This window comes from Oppia nitens, unplaced genomic scaffold (assembly GCF_028296485.1).
Source record: "Oppia nitens isolate AA-2021 unplaced genomic scaffold, nextdenovo-longstitch-racon4-pilon3 scaffold1_pilon_pilon_pilon, whole genome shotgun sequence".
In the NCBI taxonomy this organism is placed as follows: domain Eukaryota; kingdom Metazoa; phylum Arthropoda; class Arachnida; order Sarcoptiformes; family Oppiidae; genus Oppia; species Oppia nitens.
In genome coordinates this window covers 11253799-11276786 of record NW_026533199.1, presented here as the reverse complement: position 1 = coordinate 11276786, position 22988 = coordinate 11253799, and the positions used below count along the sequence as shown (strand labels likewise).

Below are 22988 nucleotides of genomic sequence, written 5' to 3'. Positions count from 1 at the left end.
AAATAAAATTAATACAATGATAAAACATAAATACCACATAAATGTTTATTTATATAAACTTTATAATTGTTAGTTATTCAAAATTACTTTTAGTAATTGTTAGTACTTTAATTTAAACTAAAATATGTTTGACATTAAAAAATTAACATTTGCTTAAGAGTAATTTTATAAAATAATAATTATTTTAAATTTATTAATTATATAGTGTTTCCACAATTATTATTTTTATTATATTTAAAAACAAATATATTTATATGTATTTTTTAAATACAGGTAAAACTCTAATACATCTATCTATAAGTTTATATAAATAATGATTAAAACTACAATTATATCATTCAGATAACAATAGTAGACAGTGTTGTCGTATTAAACATTTAACATTTACTCAATTACTTTATAGTATTTAATATAACTTAAAAAATAAAATGAATAATATAATTTTTTAGAAATTTTTGTACAATATATATATTTAATAATGAATTATGTCTTTAATATTTATATAAAGCTATATATACAGTATATAAGGTATATAAAATTATATTATAAGTTTCTAATATAAATTTACATGGATATTATAGATTATTTTACTAATAATTATAACAATTAATTAGTTTTTTATAAATGATTTTTTTATTTATTTTTTTGGATAACAAGCTATATTCACTATGAATTAATTATTTTATGTACATAGATTTAATTAAATATTTAAAAATATATACTATATTTAAATACTATTAAATTAGTAATTAGTAATTTTTGTATATTAGTCTAATTAATATTGTTAGATTGTTTTCAGCTGGTTAAAATAGTACTCTTTTATGAAAAAAAATTATATTTATACTTTTAATAATTATTTATTTATTTATTTTCATAAAAAAATTTATATCTGAAAATTACATTTACTATTAATAATATAATTAATAGATTTAATATAAATTATTTATAATAATAATAACAATAATAATTCTACAATATAGTCAAATTTAATCTATATAATTTATGCAAAATATTTATTATTATTACTTATACTACTAATACTACTAGTGCTTATCTTCATGCATATTATTAATATCATTATAAAATACTAGTACTACTACTAACAGGGAACCACACATTTTGCAATATCATCTAACGGTATATTAACGCCATTCAATAGAGTCAATAGTGTATTGACTGTATTATTACAGATAGATGTTTGTAAAAGTTTAGATAATATATCAGTGACGGTACCGATGATTACACCCAATACTGTATCCAATAGTCCTTTGACAGGTACGGGCAATGTTGCGATACCACCAATACATGTCTTAACACCCGATGCTTTATCTGGGCATTGGCTCAGACCTAAATTGATTATAATAGTAATTAAATAATATAATAATAATAAAATTAATACTAAATAAATAATAATTAGTTAATAATATTTACCGCATATTTTTGTAATAATATCCTGTCCTGTAATAGCATCGCATTGATCCACAGCAACAATAATGGCCACAACAGTCAATGCAATCAATGTTATTGAATTCATTTTGTAGTTGTTTTGGGTTTAATCTATAAAAAAATAAAATATAAATATTATATTATAATATTATTATTAATTTTAGTATTTAAAAAAAATAGTATACTAAACTGGTAATAGTAATATAATAGAATTTTCAATTACTAGTTATTACAGTATACCAGTTGTTACTTTATTTTTTCTATTGAAACTATCTTGATATTTATATGATTTTTTAATTATTAAATTAATAGAGTTACCAAATAAAAAGTAGTTTCATGAGAAAATGTAAATTATTTTAATAGACTATTTTTTATTTTTAAATATTTCATTATATATAAATATAGTGAATTCATAATTATTAGTTTAGTTTGTATAGATATTTACTTGAAAAATTAAATTATAATAATAATAATATTTAATAAATTTTTTTGTATCAGTTACTCTATTTTTTCTAAATTAATTGTCATTGTAGTTGAAAAGTAATTATTCAAATTTTTGTTAACTTATCATGATTATATTTAATTAATAGTAGTTGACTATGTTGAAATCATATTAATAATTTAAAAATATTATAAAAACAATTAATTATAGTATTTTATTTTTAATAATCATTATTCAATTTTTAATATTGTTTTCTAAATCTTTGTTTTAAGTTTGTAAATATTTAAAATATTAATCTCTCTCTCTCTCTCTCTTCTCTCTCTCTCTCTCTCTTCTCTCTCTCTCTCTGATATCATTTTCATCAACTGATTATTAACCTAATTTTGACATATCATTTGTAAAATAAAAATCTAACATTTTAATTAATTTTAAAAATATATAAAAAACATAATATTTAGTTTTTATTTTATATATTAAAAACTATCAATAGTAATAAAATGTAAACTTATATTTAACAATTTATTTTCTAAACATAGTTAATTGATTTTGTTTGTATGTGTGTTTGATTGTGTATTGAATTTTATTTTGTAAATTTTTAATTTTTGACTATTCATAAAGTATTACAATAAATAAAATAACAAAAAAATTAACATTAACAACAAAAACTTAACAAATAAAAAAAATACTATTTAATTGTTTCAACATCATAATTTACATAAAAATAAAATTAATACAATGATAAAACATAAATACCACATAAATGTTTATTTATATAAACTTTATAATTGTTAGTTATTCAAAATTACTTTTAGTAATTGTTAGTACTTTAATTTAAACTAAAATATGTTTGACATTAAAAAATTAACATTTGCTTAAGAGTAATTTTATAAAATAATAATTATTTTAAATTTATTAATTATATAGTGTTTCCACAATTATTATTTTTATTATATTTAAAAACAAATATATTTATATGTATTTTTTAAATACAGGTAAAACTCTAATACATCTATCTATAAGTTTATATAAATAATGATTAAAACTACAATTATATCATTCAGATAACAATAGTAGACAGTGTTGTCGTATTAAACATTTAACATTTACTCAATTACTTTATAGTATTTAATATAACTTAAAAAATAAAATGAATAATATAATTTTTTAGAAATTTTTGTACAATATATATATTTAATAATGAATTATGTCTTTAATATTTATATAAAGCTATATATACAGTATATAAGGTATATAAAATTATATTATAAGTTTCTAATATAAATTTACATGGATATTATAGATTATTTTACTAATAATTATAACAATTAATTAGTTTTTTATAAATGATTTTTTTATTTATTTTTTTGGATAACAAGCTATATTCACTATGAATTAATTATTTTATGTACATAGATTTAATTAAATATTTAAAAATATATACTATATTTAAATACTATTAAATTAGTAATTAGTAATTTTTGTATATTAGTCTAATTAATATTGTTAGATTGTTTTCAGCTGGTTAAAATAGTACTCTTTTATGAAAAAAATTATATTTATACTTTTAATAATTATTTATTTATTTATTTTCATAAAAAAATTTATATCTGAAAATTACATTTACTATTAATAATATAATTAATAGATTTAATATAAATTATTTATAATAATAATAACAATAATAATTCTACAATATAGTCAAATTTAATCTATATAATTTATGCAAAATATTTATTATTATTACTTATACTACTAATACTACTAGTGCTTATCTTCATGCATATTATTAATATCATTATAAAATACTAGTACTACTACTAACAGGGAACCACACATTTTGCAATATCATCTAACGGTATATTAACGCCATTCAATAGAGTCAATAGTGTATTGACTGTATTATTACAGATAGATGTTTGTAAAAGTTTAGATAATATATCAGTGACGGTACCGATGATTACACCCAATACTGTATCCAATAGTCCTTTGACAGGTACGGGCAATGTTGCGATACCACCAATACATGTCTTAACACCCGATGCTTTATCTGGGCATTGGCTCAGACCTAAATTGATTATAATAGTAATTAAATAATATAATAATAATAAAATTAATACTAAATAAATAATAATTAGTTAATAATATTTACCGCATATTTTTGTAATAATATCCTGTCCTGTAATAGCATCGCATTGATCCACAGCAACAATAATGGCCACAACAGTCAATGCAATCAATGTTATTGAATTCATTTTGTAGTTGTTTTGGGTTTAATCTATAAAAAAATAAAATATAAATATTATATTATAATATTATTATTAATTTTAGTATTTAAAAAAAAAATAGTATACTAAACTGGTAATAGTAATATAATAGAATTTTCAATTACTAGTTATTACAGTATACCAGTTGTTACTTTATTTTTTCTATTGAAACTATCCCGATATTTATATGATTTTTTAATTATTAAATTAATAGAGTTGCCAAATAAAAAGTAGTTTCATGAGAAAATGTTAATTATTTTAATAAATACTATTTTTTATTTTTAAATATTTCATTAGATATAGATAAAGTGAATTCATAATTATTAGTTTAGTTTGTATAGATATTTACTTGAAAAATGAAATTATAATAATTATTATTATTAATAAATTTATAATATTTTGTTTGTTTGTATCAGTTACTCTATTTTTTCTAAATTAATTGTCATTGTTGTTGAAAAGTAATTATTCAAATTTTTATGTTAACTTATCATGATTATATTTAATTAATAGTAGTTGACTATGCTGAAATCATATTAATAATTAAAAAATATTATAAAAACAATTAATTATAGTATTTTATTTTTTAATAATCATTAATTAAATCAATATTAATTTAAGTATTTAAATCTTTGTTTTTTGTTTTTTAAATATTAATCTCTCTCTCTCTCTCTCTCTCTCTCTCTCTCTCTGATAAATATTTTATCAACTGATTATTGACTTAATATTGACATAACATTTGTAAAAATGAAAATCTCTAATATTTTAAATTTTAATTCATATTAAAAATAGATAACAAAATATTTTGTTTTATTTTATACATTAAAAACTAAAATAAAATGTAAACTTATTTTTAACAATTTATTTTCTAAACATAATTAATTGATTTTTTTGTATTTGTGTGTGTTTATGTATAGCATTTTATTTTGTAAATTTTTAATTTTTGACTTTTACAATAAATAAAATAACAAAAAAAAATAAACATTAACAACAAAAACTTAACTAATAAAAAAATACTATTTAATTGCTTCAACATCATAATTTACATGAAAATAAAATTAATACAATGATAATACATAAATACCACATAAATGTTTATTTATATAAACTTTATAAATGTTAGTTATTCAAAATTACTTTTAGTAATTGTTAGTACTTTAATTTAAACTAAAATATGTTTGACATTCAAAAATAAACATTTGCTTATGAGTAATTTAATAAAATAATAATTATTTTAAATTTATTAATTATATAGTGTTTTTACAATTTATTTTTATTATATTTAAAACAAATATATTTATATGTATTTTTTTTATTACAGGTAAAACTCTAATACATCTATCTATAAGTTTATATGAATAATGATTAAAACAACATTTATATCATTCAAAAAATGTCGATTATTTATGAAAAAATAATATATAATAGTTTATTACAAAATATTTTTCAACTAAATACAAAATTAAAAAAAAGTTTAGTAATACTAACTTATTAATTATAAATTAAATAAATGCAAATAAATATTTAAATTTATTAAAAAAATCAATAAAAATAATTAACTATCAGTTGTCTGTATAAGTATAACAGCATAGTTGGCCACATAACCGATGATTGCCAATAGGGTTACGGCTTTCAAGTCAAACAAATTGAAAACTTTAAGTCGTATACTGTTTTTGGCAGACATTATGATCGACAACTGCCTGTAGAGATGACTGTCCTCTGCCGACACATTAATGGCCATCAGATGTTCGGCACGTTTACATAGATCGTCGACGGCATCGATCATGACTTGCGAGGCCAGACATATGACGGCAGTGTCGGCCACAGCTATTGTACAAAAACCGCAAACACCGGCGATAACAATAGTAGACAGTGTGGCCGATAGGGACAGTACGCAAACAGTGGTCGACATAAACATTGCGTTCACAAATATCTTGACCAATAGCATTGTCCCAACCAATTGGTTAGTTGTGTCCAATTGGTGTCTGAGTTTCAGCACATTATCGCACAGTTCACCCAATTTAATATCATTGTTGTCGAGTCTAACTTTCCAATCTAATATATATAGATATTATATAATATAGTTTATTAATTAAATCAAATATCAAATAGTTAAATATTAAATTTGGTTAATTAAAACTTTCCAATCTATAAGTAAAGTATAGTATAAAACATAACATATACATAAACTTATAGTACAATTGATAAAATTTATAGTATTTAGCAATAATATGATAATAATACTGAAAATAATATAAAAACATAACAAATGTTAAAAAAAATTTTGTAAGTAATGTCTATTTAAATAATATAAATTAGTAACAAACAATATTAAATACAATTATATTTAGTTATATTTAGTTAATAAAAAAATTAATTTACTCATTATCATCGACTGTACTGAATAGGCCATCAATACTAGTAGTGATGTTATGGAAAATTTATTCATTGCATGAAACAAACAGACAATAATATAACCAATAATTTCTGGCCATTGTTTCGAAGTGTCCGCCACTTTCATTGGCAATGTTTCGACAATTGCGGCCAAATCGGTAAAATTGGCCGCCAATAGTACGGCGTCCATCACAGTAAACAGTGTCAATGATAACCAAAATATTACTGCCTGTCCCCGGGATAGTCTAGTATTTACTAAATTAATATAAGTAATTATAATAAGAAATTTATTTATTTATTTATTTTAAATAAATTATTAGCATATTTTTCATTTTAATTAAATAAAAAAAAAATCTTGAATTATTTATAATAAATATAATCATTTATATATTATACATATATATATAATTTTAAATATATTAAATTATTAATCAACTAGCTGACTTTAAATAAATAAATCTAACTTTTCTAAAAAAAGTTAAAATTATTTATTTTTATTATTTTTTTAAAAAAGAGTACATACCTAACATTTTGTTGATAACATTCAAAATATGTTTACCATTTTTCAATAATAATAATCTGATGGTAAAAAATTCAATGGCCCAGGATATGGCTTTTAGCCGAAACAGTGCTCCCATAACACCTCCATGTTTGCTGCCGTCACTGCCGGTACTGTTGTTGTTGGTGGTGGTGCTGCCAAATAGCCGCCTAAATGTGTCGTCACTGATGGCCGACAATTCAAATGCTAGAAATAGGATAATAACCAGTAGATCGTAGACTACTAGTACGGCCCGTTTGAAGGGTCGGTCACTGAATAGGGGACAGTTGCCCGCATAGGTAACACCAAATATTTGGTGAACAACAATCAGTTTAGATAGTTGTCCGCTTAGTTGATTATGATTATCAGTGGTTTTGTTGATATTGAAATCTACCGGTGCTAACTGATTATCCATTTGTTTATTAAGTGGATTAACTAGTGATTTATCCGATGGTAATTCAAGATTAACATTATTGTGTTGTTGTTTAGGTGTTATCCGATTAGTTGCTAATCTATTACTATTACTATCGGTACTTAAATTAATAGATTGCATTGATTATTAGTATTATATTATTTTTATTTTATTATATATTATTATTATTATTTCTATTAATAACAATTGCTATTATTAACATTAGTAATTATTATTATTTTTTTGAAAACAAAAATTAGAAATCATATTTATTTTTAACAAATATCACAAAAAAATATGTCATTATTGTATTTTTTAGTTGCAATATATCTGTTCAATTTTATTGAAGTAAATTCGTGATTATAGTCCATTAAAAATCTAGAAAATAGAAACATAACTATTATTTACAATATTTATTTATTTATGTTTTTATTGATCTACAATATAACTTTACTATTGGTTTTATTTTTAGTGATTATATAATGTGAAATAGCATATATATAATGATATTAATAATAAAGTTATACTAACAAAACTTAATCAAATAGTTACATAAAAATATGTATTGACTTTATTTTAAAAAAATAAAACAATCTATAAATTATTAAAGTATTGTATGAATGTATTTAATTATATAATAAATTTTTAATGTAAAATATTTTTAACTTATAATAATGTTTGCATATACTTTACGTATTTTGCTAGTTTTGCTTAATATATTATTTACTTTAGTATATATTAAAAAAATAAAATAAATACACGCACATAAACAATAAATTAAAAATAATGTATTTATTATACAAAATTATTAAAATTATAAGTTAGCTAATTAATATCACAAACATAATAGTTAAACATAACAATCAATAGTAATACATAATTTAATTTAATATTTTGAAAATTATTTGGTAAAAACTTTTTTATGTATTATATATTATGCAAATAAAATTTTTTTCAAATGTTAAAAGTTATAATTTATAATAAACTATAGCCTAAAAAACTAGAACAGTATAACTATTATAGTTTATTATTATTTTTTGTAATATAATAATTAAAATATTTAATTTAATTTAATGATCGGTTGTCTGTATGAGTATAATAGCATAGTTGGCTACATAGCTGATGATTGCCAATAGGGTTACGGCTTTCAAGTCAAACAAATTGAAAACTTTGAGTCGTATACCGTCTCTGACCGATACTATTACCGATAACTGTCGATAAAGATTACTGTCCTCTGGCGACACATTATCATCTCTGGCCATCAGTTGTTCAATACGTTTACATAGATTACCGAAAGCATCGATCATTACCTGCGATGCTATACAAAGTACAGTAGTGTCGACTATGGCTATCGTACAGAAACCGCAAATAGTAGTGACGGCAATGTATGACAGTTTACCCGATAGGCTTAGTACGCAAATTGTGGTCGACATAAACATTGCGTTCACAAATATCTTAACAAAAAGCATTGTCCCAACCAATTGGTTAGTTATGTCCATTTGATGTCTGAGTTTCAATACATTGTCGCACAGTTCACTAATTTTGATATCATTGTTGTCGAGTCTAACTTTCCAATCTGTAATTTAGTAGAAATATATATAGATATTATATAATAGTATAGTTTATTAATTAAATCAAATATCAATACTTAAATATTAAATTAGTTGTTATTTTTTGTTAATTACATTATACAGTATAATACAACTAGAGTATTAATAATAATTATTTTTATAAAAAAAATAATTTATCTATCAATATATCATTAAAATTATTTGATATATATATATTACTAAATTAAATTGGGTAAATTATAATATCGGTTTTTTAAAAACATATATGAGATAAAATAATATTAAGTAAAATATAATACTATTTTAATTACATAATAATAACACAATTACATACACACAGACACGCACACACACACACACGTGTCACATAAAAAACACGTACCATTAATAATAGCGCGTACGGCATAAGCCATAAATGCCAGTAACGATGTTATGGAAAATTTGTTGATTGCGTGAAACAAACCCATAATAAAATAGACAAACGATTTCCACAATTCCGTCGTTGTGTATGTTTTGGCCAACATTAGCACCGAATCGGCTGTCAAATCGGTAAAGTTGACTGACATTAGCATTGCGTCCATTAGTGTCAACAGTATTAGCGATAACCAAAATCTGATGTTTCGTCTACGCGATAGACAAGTAATACCTATAATATTATTTATTTAAAAATTTTTTTTGAAAAAATAATAATTAAATATTAATAATATTACAATTTTAAAAAGTTTTTTTTTTAATTTACTTAAATATTGAAAACACTAACAACAAATAATATAATATTATATAAAATTAATATAATAAAATTAATTACTATTTGAATTATCAACAACAACAGATAAATTATATATTTTTTAAAAATTCTAGATATTATATAACAATATAAATATTTCAAGTTATTATTATTATTAAATAATTTTTTTTTAATTTTAAATACAAATTTAAAAATACATGCTATGTTTAACACCAAATTAATAATAATAATAATAATAATAATAATAAAGACAAACAATACATACCAGTCATTTTGATACCCCTGACAATTGATTTGCCATTTTTCAATAGCATTAATCTGATGGTTAAAAACTCTATGGCCCAGGATATGGCTGTTACCCGAAACAGTGCCACCAATACGACTCCATGTTTACTAACAGCTCCGACATCATTATGATTATCATTACTACTATTACTACTACTACTATCCCCTCCACCACTATTTTTGTTGAACACCCTACTAAACTGGTCGCCATCTAATATGGCTATCAACTCCAATACCATAAGTGCAACCATAACGAGTAGATCGTAGACTATAAGTGCTGTCCGTTTGAGTGGACAGTTATTGTTTAGGTGACTGTTTCCGGCATAGGTAACACCAAATACTGTCTGGACAATAATCAGCCGACACAGACCAGTTTTGCGGTCATGTTTTGTAAATAATATTTCATGATTATTATTATTATTAATAGCTTTTTGTTTTATATTATTTTCTGTACTAACAATAGTTGAACTATCGGTACTTAAATTATTTAAATTCATAATAGTATTAATTTATTGTAATTAATAGGTTATAAAAAATCTGTATTATTATTATTATTATTAATATTAAAGTTATACTAGTTTTATTTGAAAGTAATTCACTAATAAAATGATAATAATTTTTATTTTAACTTAAATATATATTTTTTTGAAATAGTTTTTTTAGTAACATAAACTTAATAAAATTACATTAAACTTAAATAAAAATTTATTATTTATTTATATTGATTTATAAAAAACTGGTAAATAATATATGATATACTAATATAATCAGTAATTTATATTAAATAAAGATCAACTAGTAGTATAGTCAGAAAATTAATTATTTTATTTGTTTATATTTACTTAATGGTTACTATAATAACCTGTATTATATATGTATAGTTATATATAAAATTATTGTTTGTATTTTTTATTAGATCAATAAAAAAAAAGTTAATTATGAACATTGTAATGATATACATTGTATTATTATGTATCATAAATTATCTACAGTTCAGTAAACATATGATAATAATAATAATAATAATAATTACATCATGTATTGAAATAAAAAACAACACATGTATTAAATATACAGTATTATATACTATCTATACTGTATATAATATTACATATGTTAGTAATATAACATAACTAATTTATGGTAATTACAGATTATTATTAAACTAATTTAATTATCATAATGCATAATATAATGTGTATATCATATTAAAATTGTAAATATATTACAGTATTATATTATATATATTATTAAATATAAATATGAAAATTTATCGTATATAATTTTAATCTACAAAATAAATAAAAACAAAAAAATAATAATAATAAATTATGAAATATAATTTTTAATTAATAAAATAATTTATATTTTTTAATATTATATGTGTAAAATATAAATATTTTATATTTAAAAATAATTACTATTTAAAAATAATTTAATTAAATAAATATATTTCTAATCAATATATTTGCTATCAATCAATAATCTATAATCAATATGATAATAGTATTAATTTTCATTATTATTATTATTAAAAATAATCATTAGAATAATTAAATGATTTTTTTATTTAATAAATTTAATTATTTATATTTTACTATTATAAAATATTATTGTTATTTTTTTGTTTATATTTTACACAATCAAACAATTTTCTAGTAATATAAGTAATATAACTTTAATTTTTTTTATAAAAAAAAACATTTTATTGATCAAAATTTTACTGATTTTATAATAATAATGTATTTTATATATCAATATATAAAATACTAATGCTTTAAATATTATAATGATAATTATTTTTATTTTTTATTTCATAACATAAAATTGTACCAGTTACAAAATGTTTTTATTTCACTTTTATGATAACTCCCCCCCCCCCGAAAAAATATCGTTAATAATTAATTTATTTATATTATATCTGTTTATAATCTATAGATACAATAATAGAAATTTTATTTAATAGCAAAATTGTACCAGTTACAATGTTAATAACTAATAGTCTAAGTTTAATTATTAATTATTTTATAAGAAATACTAACAACTAAATAGTTAATTAGTTGTTTCGATATAAATTTATATATTATAAAATTATTATATCGTATATCTAAATGACACTGGTATACTAATTGTATTTTAGTTATTTAGTACAAATTAATTATTTATTATATTTTTTTGTTGAATTTAACATAATGTACCATATGATTTATTATTTTTATTATTAAATTTAATAACAACAACAACAATAAATTTAATTATATATAAAATATATTGATATATATATATATATATATGCCATAGATTTGTATACTAATAACAGTTTAGTAGTTTTCAGTTACTATAGCAACGCATGCCTGTAAACATGTGATTTGTAAAAGGGACACAAATATTGTCAACAAATACATGTGCCATTATATTAGTGCAATTAAATTATATTAAATGTGATAAATTAGTTATAATATTATATTAATTATTAATTAGCTATTAATTATGGAAAATATTAGCCCAAATAGAGGCAAAACATGTGCTATGACAAGAGAAATAAGAGAATTAATATCACAAAATTTTACTGATATTAAATCTCAAACAAATATGAAAACAGAACAAATTGTTCAACAATTAATGGTTCAATTTAAGAGGTCAAGAGCTTCTATTTATAAGGTTATAAGGTATGTATAAATTTAAACCTCCGCACCCCCATATTGACGCAATTTTTTTATTTTTAGTGGATATTTAGGATCTCCAAAAAAGAGAGGTCCTAAAAACAAAAGATTTACAATTATAATGGATGACATTACTATTATTGATAAAACTATTAAAAAGTTTCACAAAAATAATAAATCTCCATCATTAAATCAAATAATCGATCAAACTAAATCATTAAAAAAATTGTCATTCAAAAATGCTTCAAAAAGGACTTATTATCGATTATTAAAAGAAGCGGGATATAAAAAGAAGAAAACAAGAGATATAATAAGAGATGAAAAGATTAAATGTCCTGCAATTACAAGACAAAGACGGAGATATTTAGTAAGAAAAAATCAATTGGAAAAAAAATTTCCTATTATTTATTTAGATGAAACTTATATCCATCAAAATATTTTAACTACACATATAATAATGCCATTGGAATTGAATAATAATAATAATAATAATAAGGCAAAATATAAACTCAATTTAAAAATTGGTAATTTTTTAATTTTTTAATTTAATCTATGTTGATCGGGTGTACGTCACTAAACTCTACATTAATAATAGGTCCTGGAAAACGGTATAATGTAATCCATGTGGGTGGAGAGGACGGTTTTGTTGAAAATGGATTGTTTTTAAGTGTAAATGAAGAATTAAATAGTGAAAAATTTGAAAATTGGATGGAAACACAAGTAATTCCAAATCTCAAAGAAAAATGTGTCATTGTCTATGATAATGCAAAAATTCATTCAAGAATTTTAAACAAAGGACCAAAAAGTAATTGGCGTGTCAATCAAATTAAGGAATGGCTTAACAATAATAATATTAGCTTTAATGACAAATTAAAGAAAAAGGATTTGCTAATATTAGCTAAAAAGCATAAAAAAGTTAGAAAATATGCGTTAGACGAGCTCATCAAAAAAGCTGGTCATATACCACTTAGAACACCACCTTATAATTGTGATGTAAGTATTATAATTTCGTTTATGTTGATCGAGTGTCCGTCACTAACTTAACTTTTTAATAGTTAAATCCTATCGAATTGATTTGGGCTCAATGGAAAAAAATTGTTTCAACTAATAATTTAAATCTCAAAACATCAATAGATTTTAAAAATTTATTAATTAATTCGTTTAATTTAATTAAATCTGATTTTTGGAAAAATTGTATTAGAAAAGTTGTAAAAATAGAATCTGAATATATTATAAATGAAAATATTGATATTTAATAAATTTAACGTTATTTATACTCATATAAATGATATTTATTAAGATATTTTATTTTATTTGGCGCGCATTATGATTTTAGTATACAAAACTATGGCATAAATGTATATATATATATATATATTGTATATATTATATATAGATAACATGATTTATATAAACATTAAATATATTACAAACAGTGTATAATGTAATAATAATATTGTAATTGCAATAAATTTAATACAATGTGAAAATATATGATGAAAACTTTAAACATTAATTTCTTAACTTTTAATTAGCTATTAATGTAAATAAAGTTTTAAAACTAAAATGCAAAATAACATTTAAAACATTAGCTTTATATAAACTTTATATTTGTTATATATATATTAATATTACAAATAACTAGTTGATAAAACAACAACAATTTTATAAAATATAATAAATATTATATATATATAGTTAAATAACTATAACACGATTTTTATAATTGATATAAATATTATATAATGTTTTGTTAGTATAATATATGTATGAATATAGTTGACTACATGTGACTACAGATATGCCGATCCACATACCAATAGTACCACCGATTTCATAGATAAGCGAATAGATATCCATTCATAACTGTTCAGTGATTTGTGGCTCTAATCCATGTTTGGGTATTATATTGATCTGAGTATAGTTCGGGAATCCCGTCGACGGGACTGTTGTTGAACTCATATCCGGTAATATTCGCAAACATTTACCTATTGTTTGTTTCAAACATTTTGTTTGAATCGATTTATATAAATCAATAGGATTTTCATTGCTCTCACAATTAATTATATCATCAGTAGTTATATTATTAGATAAATCAAATTTATTGAATATAAATGGTAGACAACTATTTTTTATTAAATATTCATTTCTAATACAATTATCTATTGATTGAAATTTATAATTATCATAACTACTAACTAATTGTCCAACAAATGGTTTATCAACTATTAAATCGTCTAAACATTGATTACTATTACTTAATTGATTGACGGCTTTAGTCGTATAGAAAATATTTGTTAAACTATTTAATTTGATTTCAAATATATTATCTGAATTCCAATCGTCAAACTGTGTCTGCAATACAATAAAATTATAATCATTTATATTATTATTAAAATTTTTCAATATAATAGCTATATGTTTAAGTTTACGTTTTCTTATATAATCGATAGTCATTTGTTGTAAACTAATTAATGGCTGTTTATATACTATATATAAATAAAATTGCAAATAATTTAATTGTTTTAATGCAACAAATTTGCCGATAAATAATTGTTTTTCACTACAATTAACATTTGTTTGTAAGTTATCAGTAAATTCAAAGCGACAATCAATCAATGGTTTAATTAATTGTCTCAATCGGTGTCTATTACTAGTGTTTAACATTTGTAAACCATATTTATTAATATGTTTATAAATATCATCGATAGATAAATATTCAACTAATGGTAGTTTTGAAACAAAAACTATCGAAATCAATGGTAATCTTATATTGTATTTAAATTTAATTTGTGTTTTAATTTGATAACTCTTATATGTATTGATTATCGACAATAAATGCCAACACATTATTACAAAACATATTAAAAATATTAAATAATTAATTAGTTGTTTAATATAATTAAAATATTCATTGAAAATATTAGATTTGTGTTTTCTATTAAATCTAATAATAATTGTTAACAACTTTTTCAATGAAAACATTTCTAAACATTTAGTTAATAATGAATAACAACTGTAACCCCAAAACATACTCATAAGTCCTCCCAATTCACACCAATAGCTTATGGATGATATCTTTGGTGAATATATTATATGTAATTTCAATTGTTTTCTGATTTCAATTAATAGCATTTGTTTAAACAATAAATCGTTAAATTGATTGTCAATTTCCTTTACTGTTATATCATATGTATAATGATTGCAATCGGGTTTACATTTTCTGTATAATTCACTAATTTTATAATCGACTAAACAATCGTTGATTGAATTATTATTATTATTTATTAGTAATTTATTATAATATTTAGTTAATGATTGAATTGTTGATTGATTTTTAATGGGATATTGAATCCAATAGTAATTATAATTACATTTTCTATACTCTCTATCAGTCATTATGTTTAACATGCATTCCGTACGGGATTTTGGTTTCAGTACTACTAGTCGTCCATCAGTTGATTGTTGTTTATCGTCGACATTGATATCATTGTCATAATATTGGCAATCAGTCTGATAGGGAAACGGTATGTATTGTTGTAGATATGTTTCAATTTGATAATTATTTATCTTTTTATCGTTTAACCCATACATGCGGTGCTGAAAATGTGTTGGTGTATTGCTAGTTGATAATGCTAGTTTTATGTTGTTATTATACGAAACAATGTTATTATAAAAACCGATAAATAAATTTGTAATTAATTGATTTGGATTTACTAGTAAATTTGTAAAATTACCCTGATAAAATAATTGTATACATTGTTGACCTGTATATGTATAGCGCAGATAGTTTTTATTATAATAATTATAACATAATTCATCATTTATATGACATACAAATATATTACTAAACGGATCGTCCATTTTTGATAATTGATTTATCCATTGATCACTAGTCAAACACAATGTTATCGATGGTATTGTTTTCATATCAATAACATTCATATAATTAGTTTTATTGAAATATAATTCATTGTTTGTCTTGTATTTTAAATACTCTGTTGAATGCATTAGTATTTTATAGATAAATAATATCCACAATAATAATATGATAATTGTTTTAATTTTCATTGTTATTATTATTATTATTAATTTAATGATTTTTTTTAAATAAAAATTATAATATTTATATTATATTATTATTAGTACAGTAGTATATCATTGTTATTTTTTGTTTGTATTTAACACTATTAAACAATTAAAGTTATATAAATATTTTTATTTAAAAGCAAAACATTTTACTGATCAAAATAAAAGTTACTATAAAGTTTCTGATGTTATAATAATATTAATAATAATAATGTAATTTACTTTATATACAATAAAACTAATGCTTTAAATACTATAATTTTTATTTTTTATATAAATGTTATAATAATATAATCAATAATATTGTTTATAATTTAATTATTATATTTTATCTCTAAATATATATATATAATAGATACAATAATTTGTCAATGACAAATTGTACCAGTTACAAAATAATAATAATAATATAGTTTATATTTTAATAATTAATATATACTAAGGTATAAGTATAATAAATAAATATAATAACTAACTAAAAGCAGTTTAATAATATATTTTGTTTTTTTGTAAAAAATAAAAACAATAATATATATATATATATATATATATGACAATGGTACTGATTGTATTTTTTTATAATAACAAATTAATTATTTATCAACTTTTCATAATTTCATAATACTATATACAAAAAAAAATGTTTTCAAATTTAATAAATAATTAATTTTGTAAATTACTGTTAATAATATTACTGTTTTATTTTGATAATACAAAAAAATAATAATAGTATCGTTAATAATTAATTTATACTATTTACTTGATCTATAGATACAAATAAAAAGCAAATTTTATTTAACAACAAAATTGTACCAGTTACAATATTAATAATTAAGTCTAGTTTAATTATTGTATGATATAATAATAACTAAATAATTAATTAGATGTTTTGTTTTTTGTTTTGTAAAAACTAAAATTAGTATACCGTATATAAATGACACTGATACTAATTGTATTTTTGTTGTTTAATACAAATTTTAATTATTTATTATCTTTTATTGTTAATGTTGCAAATGATTAATTAATATTTATTTATTTTGAAAAGCAATTTACTGATCAAAATTACAATTATAATAATAATGTACTTTATACCTTTTATAATAATTACTAAAACAAATGTTAATATATTATAACAAATTTTTCATAACTAAACATTTAGTCTAATTTTTCTATAAAATCTATATTATTTTATAGACTACTTTATAATTAAATATAGAAAACTGTATTTATTTTAAATACAATTCTAATTAATTTAATTTGCTTTCTTATTAATTTGATTATTTTTGTTGAATAATTTTTCAATTTTAGCAATTGGCATTTCAAACATGCTATACGTTAAATAGCTAATAAACAAACTGAGCATTGTAAATCCCAAAAAGGTGATTACCTAGACAATAAATTATTTTAATAATAATAATACAAAAAAATTAGTCATTGTTAGTCAAGTATTATAAGGCGTGGTTCACATATTACGTTCGCACTTTTTTAAGAAATCTAGACCCCATCCCTCCCCTATGTTCGCAATTGTTCGCATGTAGTCATTTAAAAAAATACGTTCGATTATCCCTAACCGCTACCCCCCCCCCCACCACAAGAAATAAGATATTATCTAAATGTGAACGTTCTTAAAGTCACTACCTCCCCTCCCTCTTTTTTGCAAAAGTTCGCTTTGGCTAACCCCCCCCCCCTCAAATGCGAACGTAATATGTGAACCACGCCTAATATAAAAATAATAACAAAATTAACAAATGATTACCAGATTAAGTGGATCCAAATAAGTTGGCTGTTGTGCACTGAATGTAATCAATAATAACAATGGATAATGAACTAAATAGGCATGAAATGATAGTCGACTCAATGGTACCAATGCTGGCCATGAAAGTAATCGATTGACAATACCTCCCTGTCCTGTGGCACAGGCATACAACATATATGACCAACAGATTGACCAAACAGTACGATGAGTTGAACCAAACAATACACTTAGAAAGTTATTATAACTGTAACCCAAATACCAGAAATAAGGTGTGAAAACTATCGCAACATTTATGCCAATACATAATATCCATAATAATATATTTATTTGCTATTTTTTTTATAAAATAGATATCATATATTAATTTTTTTTAAAAATAATATATAAAAATTTTACAATAATAACTTAACCCATTTGATATTAATTTTGCCAAATTTATTATAAATATAAGCCATTAATATGCCGACACAATATGGAGGTAGACGACAATATGTCGAAAATAATGTTTCGTTAAAAATTGGTGCAGTGCTGTAATAAATATTTTTTTTTAAAAAAATTATAGTAAATTTATAAATTAGTTATTGAAAATATTTAATATTAAATAATATTGTAATATACTTCATATATTTTAAATCAGTTGGCGGATATCCATAAAAAATAATTTTGATAGCAATAGCTGTCCATGCTACTAAAATAAGCCCAATATTTATAGCTATACCTAAATATTGTTTTCTGTAAATATTTTAACAAAAAAAAAATTTTTCAACAAAAAAATATATATAATTAAAAAATTTCTTAAATAAATTTTTTTTTTACTTATACCTAATATCATTGAATGCCAATAATATTATGAAAATGTTTGACACTATAAACATTTGCATATCTACTGCCAAATACCATGTATGACCTAAACACTAAAATATATAGTATTTAATTAATTATGAATTTGCAAATCAAATAGCGATTATAAACTACAATAAATTCATTGTTATAAAATGTTTTAAAGTTTTAAAGAAAAATAACTATTTTTATGTAATTAAATTATTTTTACTATAATTGTGGTGTTTTAAATTTTTTTTTTAAAAAAAATCCCTTAGATAATGATATATATAAAAAAATAAATTACTGAATAAACATCTGTTTGTCCATTTTGTATAATATTATTTAAATAAATTAAATTAGTCCACCAACTGGTTGATTGTGACTGATCTAAGTATTGAAACCAAAGCGGACCCGAAGCCATAATTTCCAATAATTTTGAAAATCCAATCATTGCCAGCAATGATGGCGTAAGTCTAATATAGCGATGAATTATTTTTCTAAACATATTTCCGACATATTTACTAATTGTTGTCTGATTTGTATCATTGATAACACTGTATGCGCACAGAAATCCTGATAACAATAGAAATATATCGACCCATAGCTCGACATTTGTTATAAATTGCATCATAAAAGACGAATGCAATCTAAAGACCTCATTTATATTCATTACTAGTAATATATATATATATATATATAAAAATAAATATTATTTTGTGAAATAAAATTTTATAATTAAAATTGTATTACCATATGAGTGCGATGTATCAATAATATGACATAATATTATAATTAATAAACTAATAACACGTAAACCATTAAAACAAGTGATTGTATTTAACGGCTGTTTTTCTACTGTTAGTAATTGTCGTGTATTTGTGTACAATGAAAATGCAACCAATAATTGAATCCATTTGTTTGATGAAACTAATGGTAACAATTTATTTATTTTTTTTATTAAAAATTAATAAATAAATTATTTATAAAAAAAAAATTATCAAAATTTTACATCCAAATTGCCAATCGATAATTGTACCCAACATTATTAAAATACCAATTGAAACAAAACAATAACTAATAAGAGAAATATTTAATGTTAAATAAAAACAAAAAATCAAACATTTAAAAAAACAAAATATTTAGATATAAATTATTTTTTTTTAAATAATTTAAGTTATTTATATGTTATTAAAGGTAAATGTAACATTTTTATTAAGTTAACTTTTATTAGTTTTTAAAAATTAAAATTTTCTTACATAATAAGTATGTGATGCCATTTTAATGTGTTATTATTAGCAACACTACAATTTGCAATTGATAAAGATATATCAAAATTATTAGAAACTAAAATTAAAAGAAATAATTTAATTAATTAAAGTTAAATTTATTTTTAAAAATTTTTTTTTATTAATTACATGATTGAAGAACTGTATTCAAGTCGTGTGCATTGCATGACTGAGGAAAACAAATACCAATAGTTGTGGGAATCATATGTTTATATTCATATAATATCTGAATAGAAATGTTTAAAATTATTGATAAATTAATAATAAAATAGTAATGAAATGCAAATAATATTTAATTTAATAATAAATAATTTTATTATAAACTTTATTAAAATAAATGTAAAATATTTAATTTTTATAAGTACCGTATTTTTTAATATTAATTTTTCAAAGAAATAATTATTATCTATATTGAGTGTACAATATTGTGCATTCAATTTGTGTAATTGTTTGTCAATCATTAAGTCTGATTTATGGTCAATGCATTCACTATAATGGCCAACATATTGGAAATTTCCTTTATTAATACCGGTGCCGATGACAGCACTTGAATCAATCACTAATTATAAGTTAATAAAATTTAAAAAATACATTTTTAAATACTTATTTTATAATATTTTTTATTAATATAATTAAATACATTGAAATGTTGTTCTGTCGTCGGGATGTTTGACCAAATAGTCCATCACTTGTTTGCATTCATGGCTTACATTGGATTTACTAAAATGCGAATACAATTGTTTGACAAAATAGTGATTTTCATATATAAGATTTGATTCAATAGATTTTGTTGTTTTAAACAAACATATAAACAACATTAGCATAAAATAAATGTATAAATTTAATTTAATTGTTAACATTTTTAATTACAGTTAAGTTATTATTAAAACTTATAAAAACTAATTTATATTATATTCTTGTCTTATACAGTAAATAATGCAAATATATTGTTAATATCTGTATTATATGAAATACAAACAAACTATGATATATGAAAACTATTTGTAGTATAATTTTAATAAAAAAAATTTAAAAACTAATAAATATTTTTGTTGAAATTTACTGCAATGATTGTGAATTTTTTTCAAATAATCACAAAAATCCGCATTAATTACTTTTATAGTTAAAGTAATATATTATTTAAAAATTTCTATTATAAATCTGCTTACTAATTAAATATCTTTTATATGTGCATTGTTTAAATGTTTTTAAAATAAAACCAGTTAAGAATGATAGAAAGCATTATTAGCAAATTAATTGTCATTTACTAAAAAAAATATCATTTATATAAAATTTAAATTTTATTTTAAACATCAAATATTAAATACAAAATTAATATTTATAATAAGGATATAATAAATAAATAAAATATACATTCTTTATAATATATCGTAAAATAATACTTAGGTTTCAATACAGATAATTTTGTTGGAAACGATGTTTGAAAATTAAGTGGTATTAATATTTGCTTGATTATTAAAAATGACAGCCAAATACTTTAAATACTATAATTATTATTAAAGTTTTTATATTATCATTTCTATGATATAATAATATAATCAATAATATTGTTCACAAACTCCTGAAAGGAGTACGGATATTCATTGTATAAGACTTTTTGTCTGTCCCACGAGGACATAGGTTCGAATCCACATTATGCTAAAAAAATTTTTTTGGATTTTTTTTGAAGTTTTTAGATTTTATTTGTTTTTTAAGTTAAGGAGTTCGTATGCAAATGCTTTTAAAACATTCTCAACTGGTAATAATTTATTTTCCATATTTTATCTATAGATAACTATATTATAGAAACAAAAATTTTATAATAACTAATTTGTACCAGTTACAAAATAATAATAAAAATTTAATATATATTTTAATAATAAGGTATACTAAGGTTTATATTTAATAAATAAATATAATAAGTAACTAAATAATTTTTTTTCAATAATTTTGTTCATTAATTCAGTTTAATTTTTGCATTTTTTATTTTTGTCTATTAGTATAATTGTATACATTGTTTATATATATATCTAATAATAAATACCATTTTTATTTTTTTTAAATATTTTCAATAATTCTAATATTAGGAAAAGTTTTAAAATTTCGAGAATTGCTTTATATAATACTATTCAAAATAAAAATGTTTGAAACAAACTATAGGAAACTATTTCGAATTCGTGGATCACGTAATTTTTGTTCCATTTCCCGCTCTTTTAAAATAATGAAAGTACGCCTCTACTTTTAACTTCCATTTATTTCTGATCACTTGATTCTT

The 22988-nt window shown here is 20.6% G+C and overlaps 2 protein-coding genes across 2 annotated transcripts; one reads left to right on the top strand and one right to left on the bottom strand.

The window, feature by feature from the left end:
- Window positions 1–12587: 12587 nt before the first annotated feature.
- LOC128951463 (uncharacterized) lies at window positions 12588–13804 on the top strand. The gene is made up of 3 exons (XM_054296709.1): window positions 12588–12766; window positions 13013–13092; window positions 13356–13804. The coding sequence occupies exons 1-3, from the start codon at window positions 12588–12590 to the stop codon at window positions 13802–13804; spliced, it is 708 nt and encodes a 235-aa protein (XP_054152684.1).
- An 816-nt stretch (window positions 13805–14620) lies between these two features.
- LOC128951462 (nose resistant to fluoxetine protein 6-like) lies at window positions 14621–21512 on the bottom strand. The gene is made up of 14 exons (XM_054296708.1): window positions 21354–21512; window positions 21079–21272; window positions 20843–20939; window positions 20684–20771; window positions 20437–20501; window positions 20178–20354; window positions 19732–20099; window positions 19428–19519; window positions 19224–19337; window positions 19016–19133; window positions 18606–18935; window positions 18184–18236; window positions 17610–17614; window positions 14621–14748 (listed from the first exon to the last, which is right to left on the bottom strand). The coding sequence occupies exons 1-14, from the start codon at window positions 21397–21399 to the stop codon at window positions 14621–14623; spliced, it is 1875 nt and encodes a 624-aa protein (XP_054152683.1). The 5' UTR covers window positions 21400–21512.
- Between the last annotated feature and the right edge of the window lie 1476 nt (window positions 21513–22988).